Raw genomic sequence first — 7500 nt, forward strand, 5'->3', positions numbered from 1 at the left:
CTGCTGCTTTACCTGTAATGTTCTGGAAGTGAGTGTGGATGACACTCTTACATCAAGTCAAGTCATCAGTAACAGCAACTCTCTTGGTTGCTTTTTAGTGAAAGAACAAAAGGCATCTCCATCGGCAATCTCATGCTACTGATTTCACGCCAAATAGGAATTTTTCTCTCTCTCTCTCTCTCTCTCTCTCTCTCTCTCTCTCTCTCTCTCTCTCTCTCTCTCTCTCTCTCTCTCTCTCTCTCTCTCTCTCTCTCTCTCTCTCTCTCTCTCTCTCTCACACACACACACACACACACACACACACACACACACACACACACACACACACACACACACACACACACACACACACACACACACACACACATATACACACACACAGACAGGCACCCATGCAGCTACATAGGTGATACAGGTAATCAATCAATCTAGTGCATGATCATTTGACTGAATTACTATGGCAAGGGCACTCCAGCCTGCACTCCTACGTGCATTTGGTGTGTGTGTGTGGGCATGTGTGTGTGTGTGTGTGTGTGTGTGTGTGTGTGTGTGTGTGTGTGTGTGTGTGTGTGTGTGTGTGTGTGTGTGTGTGTGTGTGTGTGTGTGTGTGTGAGAGAGAGAGAGAGAGAGAGAGAGAGAGAGAGAGAGAGAGAGAGAGAGAGAGAGAGAGAGTGAGAGTTAGTCTGTGTGGATAATAAATCTGCAAGTCGGCCTCGTGGCTCCCCAACGCAGATAGGAGGATTGCCCTTGACCTTAAGCAACGGCGACCTTGATGATCCAGTTGAGTTCCGCATCCCACCGGGGCACGTGTGTGTGTGTGCCTGTGTGTGTCTGTGTGTGTGTGTGTGTGTGTCTGTGTGTGTGTGTGTGTGTGTGTGTGTGTGTGTGTGTGTGTGTGTGTGTGTGTGTGTGTGTGTGTGTGTGTGTGTGCGTGTGTCTGTCAGTGTGTGAAGGAGGGATCTCCCCAAGGCTTTATGCCTAATACATAATCTTCTCATTAAACGATGAGCCATTTAGATGAGTGACGACTCCCATGAAAATTCCCATTTATTTATTCATTTATTTTTGGTCTAAACCGCTGGACCACAGGAGAAGGCTGGGTCCTCGAGCACTGCACTGCACTGATCCACTCCACTGATAACTACTAGATCGCATCAGACTCCTGACTTCAAATTTGCATGTCTGCATCAGATTCAGTGGTGCATTGTGTGTGTGTGCGTGCGTGCGTGCGTGCCTGTACATGTGTGTATGTACATGCACATGTGGCACTAATGCTGCTCGGTCATTGGCAGAAAAACCATCATCTTCTGCCTGTGACCATCCATTGGCGTTGCCAGGCAGCAAACGTGGTGGCGGGGGTAATTAACAAGCGGAGGAACTGTTGGAGCAGGACAACGTCTAAGTACATTTACACAACACTGACCTCTGATATGGCGGGACACGGAGCCATCGGAGTCTGAAATAACTGCACTCACACAGTCAAGGGCCATTACTGTCCCTACAGAGCTGAGGATCCCAGCAAACAGGATTATTACTCTGAGAGGCCATTTAATATCCAATGAAAATGAACCTCGTGTGCTTCAAGCGAAGGGAGATGTTCTAACTTCTCTTAGTATGGAGGCCTTGAGCTGAGGTAACCTAGATACTACACGTTTCGAAACAATTCTGTTTAAGCCTTTCGTGGACAGTCTTGTTGCCAAAGTCCAACTATGGAACATAACAATTCATCTCCCGCAGAAGACAAAAATAAAAAAAGTGTGTTCACGTGTGTTTGCATCATGCTATTCTCCGTCCAATTTCCTTTTTTGTTTGGAAAAAAACCCGCCAGCAGCTGAGCTGACACTGATGAGAGCACAGCGTCTTTTTTCGCTGTGAGCCAAAGATCAAAACTGAAAATCGGACAGCCTGGAAAGCCAGAGGTTCAACTAGATGGGATGATGTGCCTGTCAATATATTGTAGCATGTACAGCAACTTTGCCATACAATTACGCACTGAAGGCAGAGCAGTAATAATAAAAATGGCCACAGTTATGAAAGATGTCAGCGTGAAATGTCACTTGCAAACTGAGAGATTATTGTGTGGTACCACTGTGACAGGAAGAAGCTACCCTGAAGCTGACATTTTCATTTACAATGTTTCACACAACTACACTTTACTATTCGAGGCTATTCTGATAAAGCATGAGCATAAAATGTTAATAGCACATATCAAATGGGAATAAAATGTACCAAATATGAGAAATACAGACACTGTAAAAAATGCAGAACATGGACTGCCATCAAATTGTGTGACTACTAGTGGCATCTACTGTACCGTATAAAAAAGCACTTAAACTGGGCAATCATTCCACTGTATTTTTGCAACAATAGCCTCTGTCTGCTCTAACTCCCAATGTTATCCATAATCAAAACGGGACAATCCACTGTCCTTTTATGACACGTACCGATGGCCTCCGTCAGCCCCCAGACCTCCTGGCCGTAGATGTCGGTCTTGTTCCAGGAGAGCACGTAGGTGAGGCTGGGCGCGGCCGGGTACCACTTCTGGTAGAGGCGGCCCTCGATGGCGGCGGACACGTGCACCTTGCTGAGGCCAGCAGGCAGCGTGGTGTGGGTCAGGATGATGCGCAGCAGAGACTGGTAGCCGGCCGTGCGCGTGCTGAGGTAGCTGAGCTTCACGAAGCTGCCTGGGAGCAGGATCTCCTCCTGCACAGCCTGGGGACAGAAGAAGAAAACACCATCATCAACAACAACATGGAACCAGGGTCGCAAGTGTTCTTGGAAACTACGCAGCTTAGTTGGTTGCCAAGGGAAATTCTATCCTTAGAGACATGTCACACCCAGGCCACAACCTGTTTGAACTGCTGCCATCTGGCAGTAGATACGGATCTATGAAGACCAGGACAAATAAACTAATGAACATTCTGCTACCAAAGCTTTTTTTGCCGCAATCAACAAGGAATGCTCAAATTTCTTGAACGCAACATTACAATGACAAATAAAAAAGATATTCTATATTCTATTCTATTCAAGATGCAACTGAAATGCAACAAACAAAGTAGCTTAAAAAAGAGAAGAACACAATTGTATTACCAACAACAAACATTGCATTCTATATAAGTGTGTTATATTTTGTGTTGTCTGTGAATTGGAAACTATTTCTTTGGTTGCCATTTTGACATTTACTCCCTGGCCGAAGAGACACTTACAAAACTTAATCCTGGCTGAAATAAGGTTATGCAAATAAGAACGTTAACAGCACAATCACTGAACCGAGGGTGCGTTTCTCAAAAGCATCATCGCTAGCCAAATAACAACTTAGTTTGTTGATAATGGGAAATTTTATTTCAGACAACTAAGTTGCCAATATAATTAGAACTCAGAAACAGGGACAGCTTTGGAATACCGTTGGGGTTGTGCAGGCAACAACTGAGGGAGACAGCAGATGATATATCTATTTCCATACAGTAAGTTCCCATATCACTCACAAATCCGTGTATCACCTCACCAGTGGCAGCGTAGTGCAATGTAGTGCGATGCGATGTGTTGTTATGCATCGCGTTGTTATGCATCGCCTGATGACGGGGGCTCCACTGGGTGGCGGAGCCAAAGCTAGCGTGATATTAAAAGACAAGCCTCTCGGGAAGATAATTGTTCATTTACACTCAACGCACTTTGGCAGATGACTACATCTTCCCCTGCCAATGGCTCAGATTAAGCGGGAAACGAGGAGGGGAGATGAAGGAGAGGTGAAGAGAATGAGTAGGGATAGAAATGCAGTGAGAGAGACAGAGAGAGAGAGAGAGAGAGAGAGAGAGAGAGAGAGAGAGAGAGAGAGAGAAAGAGAAAGAGTGGGAGAGAGAGAGAGTGGGAGAGAGTGAGAGAGAGAGAGTAGGAGAGAGACAGAGAGAGAGAGAGAGTGAGAGAAGGGAGGGACCGAATGAGACACACAGAACAAGAAGAAAAGAAGATTTTCCCTTATTCCACCGCTGTGGTCTAAGCCAGGCACACATATGGATTTGACGCCGAAAGCGGATCTTGCAGAGCAAGAGGTGAGACGCGCTTGTGGCTGCTTATCTCCCTGATGTCTTCCCTGCCTTGAAATGGTGAACCAACTAATAAGACAGTGAATATGGATGAGCATAGTACCGCTTGGCATCAAAAACATGCATGTGTGGGCACACAAACACACCAATGAAAGACACACGTAAATACACACACAAACCCGCCCACCCAAAGACACACACAAAATAATCTACCTACCCCCACCCACATGCATACACATACTCACACATACACATGCACGCACACGCACGCACGCACGCACGCACGCACGCACGCACGCACACACACACACACACACACACACACACACACACACACACACACACACACACACACACACACACACACACACACACACACACACACACACACACACACACAGGGAAGCCGACAAGGGGGGACAAAGGGGTCAGTTGTCCCGGGCCCAGGGAAAGAGGGGGCCCAGAATTGGGTCCTCATTACATTGTATGTATTGGTTGAGGGGCCCTTTCAAATGACTTTGTCCCGGGCCTGGTAAAAGCTGTCAGCGGCCCTGCACACACACATAGTAAATAATCCTACAGGGATCCACAGACTTCCCACAAAGGTAATAAAACAATGAATAAGAAGGGGTAAGAAGAAACTACATATAGCAGAAATAATAACCAAACAAATAAATATATGACAGCCTCTAGTTTGCAATAGCAAGGCAAGCCTCTGATCCCTTTCCCCATCCCTCCTGCTGCATCCCTGTGGTCGGTAGTTGACCCTGTCTCTGTGGCCATATAGTGACAAAGCAGGGACACTGCACACTGGGAAGACTGACTACCTGACCTTCAACCACAGGACATTATCACTAATGGACAAAACGCTCATTACAAAGTGTGTGTGTGCATGTGTATGTGTGTGTTTGTGTGCATGCATGCGTGAATTAGTGTATGATGTATGTGGGTGTGACATGTTATATGCACTGTACTCGTGCTGTGTGTGTGTGTGTGTGTGTACTTGAATGTGCGGTGTGAGCTAGGGCTGCACGATTATGGAAAAAATCATAATCATGATTATTTTGGTCAAAATCGTAATCACGATTATTGATTTTTTGCAGATTTTCTTTTAAATTATAACAAGACAAAATATAACCAAGAATGAATTATATACGGGATGAGCAAAATAAAATGAATTGTAATAATTATGTAAAGGCAATAGCATGAAACTTAAGTGGACAGATTTCTGGCCAGAAACACCAGCCTATCAGTATGTTCTGGCTTCAAGGACGCTCTCAAAGGTAGGTCACTATTGCCACGATTAAATCACGATTGAAATCACGACTTCGATTTCACGATTTTATCACGATTTTCGATTATTTTCGATTAATTGTGCAGCCCTAGTGTGAGCAAGAGTATCATAGTGTGTGAGCAAGAGTGTGATAGTGTGTGAGAGAGTTGATATTCACGGCCTGGGCGGCCTCTCATATACTGTATGTGCGTGAATTACGTGCCCATTCGTACCTGTACTTCAGGGATGACCGGCCCTCGGGTGGCACACTCTCCCGTGTACCTGGTGAGGGGCGACGGCAGCACCACCGGGTACGGACTGACAAAGCCAGTGATGTCACAGGTGGGGGACTGGATCTCTGCCCTCGCCATGGCGACTCGGTCCAGAACCAGGAAGCTGTTCCACGGCAGCCAGACGGTGCGGCGCTGAGTCAGGAAGGGCGGCCTCTGGAACACCAGGGTCACCGATATGGCCCCCGCGGTCACTAGGTCAAAACTGACATCGAAAAAAGAGAACGAGGGAATCAAAGAGAGAATGAAAGAGGGAATAGGTAGAGTAGCGCAGAGTAGAGTAGAGTAGAGTAGAGTAGAGTAGAGTAGAGTAGAGTAGAGTAGAGTAGAGTAGAGTACTTGTATTAATCCCGAGGGAAATTAAGGTGTGTGACAGCTTACATAAATATACAAATACAAAACATACACAAAAACGTAATACACATTATTGCACATTGCAGTTAACATATAACACACACTTGAGCACAGCAATCAGCCTTACATCAGATCACAGGTGCACATCACACAAGTGCTGGTATAAAAGCTTCTAAATGAAAAGAAATCGTAGGTTTGTGCATGGGATAAATGGCCCAAACATGAGTTTCGCTGCACAGTGTTTCGGGCATGTTGTGGCATTATGGCATCATCATCGTGGCATTTTGATGAAGGACAATGGAACGTTGTGCTAATTAAGCTCATGTTGGGAGCATATTTCAGTGTGCCACACTTTTTTTCAAAACAGAAATGGTGAGGAAAGGGAAACGACTGAATTAGAGAAAAGAAAGAAAGAAAGAAAGAAAGAAAGAAAGAAAGAAAGAAAAAGAAAATAAATAAAGAGAAAGAGCAAAGGCAGTGAGAGGACAGATGCACTCCATCCTTCAAACGCTCTGCTGCAATGTCTTCTTTTAATAACAACTCTATTCAATGCCAAACAATGTTGCTGTGAAGGTAATTGGATTTTTATCTGAACCATGAAACAAGGAGAGCAAACTTTTTGACCATTGTGTGTGCTGCTCTCTCTTCTCTACATGGTTATTGTTGTTGTTCTCTCAAGGATGACTTCCAAATACTGTTGCTTGGCACTTTGCATTCAAGTGTGTGTGTGTGTGTGTGTGTGTGTGTGTGTGTGTGTGTGTGTGTGTGTGTGTGCGTGCGTGCGTGCGTGCGTGCGTGCGTGCGTGCGTGCGTGCGTGCGTGCGTGCGTGCGTGCGTGCGTGCGTGCGTGCGTGCGTGTGTGTGTGTGTGTGTGTGTGCAATGTAGTGCTATCTCTCTCTCTCTCTCTCTCTCTCTCTCTCTCTGTGTGTATGTGTGCGTGTGTGAGTATTTTCCTGTGTGTGTGTGTGCGTGTGTGTAGGCCTTTATGTGCGTGTGTGTCTGTGTGTGTCTGTGTGTGTGTGTGTATGCGCTTATTATGGTGTGTTAGGTTAAGGGATTGTGTGTGTGTGCGTGTGCATGCACGTTTGTGTGTGTGTGTGTGTGTGTGTGTGTGCGCGCGTGTGCGTATGTTGAGGACTGTGAGTGCAGTTGTGCTGCAGAGTACCTGCCATCCTGCCGGCTGATGGTGTAGCCATACTCAGGATGCTGGAAGAACGTCACGTTCACACCAACCAGAGGTGTCCCATCCACTGCCACCACTTGTCCCCGTACAACTGCCACTTGACTGGAATAGCAGACAGAGAGAAGGGGGTAGGAAAGGAAAGGAAACAATGCATATTTTGTTAAAAGTGGGAACAGCAAGAGTTTACACTTCAGAGGACATGACAGCAAAAGGAGCAGGTCGACAGGCAGATGCACACTACAGAAGAAAAAGCAGAAAAAGCAGAAAAATATACTGTATATTTAGATGAGACAGGGATGACGTACAGGATGGCAAGTATATGCCAACACTTGAAACAAACATAACAGCCAAAAAAT

The 7500-nt window shown here is 45.9% G+C and overlaps 1 protein-coding gene across 1 annotated transcript in view; it reads right to left on the reverse strand.

The window, feature by feature from the left end:
* The window catches only part of LOC134440579 (teneurin-1-like), a 275455-nt gene that overhangs the window by 94477 nt on the left and 173478 nt on the right, over nt 1–7500 (reverse strand). The window contains exons 15-17 of the mRNA XM_063190697.1: nt 7127–7246; nt 5550–5811; nt 2445–2712 (exon numbers count right to left, since the gene is read on the reverse strand). Coding sequence (XP_063046767.1) covers nt 2445–2712; nt 5550–5811; nt 7127–7246 — 650 coding nt within the window. The remainder of the gene's footprint in view (nt 1–2444; nt 2713–5549; nt 5812–7126; nt 7247–7500) is intronic.

This window comes from Engraulis encrasicolus, chromosome 23, assembly GCF_034702125.1.
Source record: "Engraulis encrasicolus isolate BLACKSEA-1 chromosome 23, IST_EnEncr_1.0, whole genome shotgun sequence".
Lineage (NCBI taxonomy): Eukaryota > Metazoa > Chordata > Actinopteri > Clupeiformes > Engraulidae > Engraulis > Engraulis encrasicolus.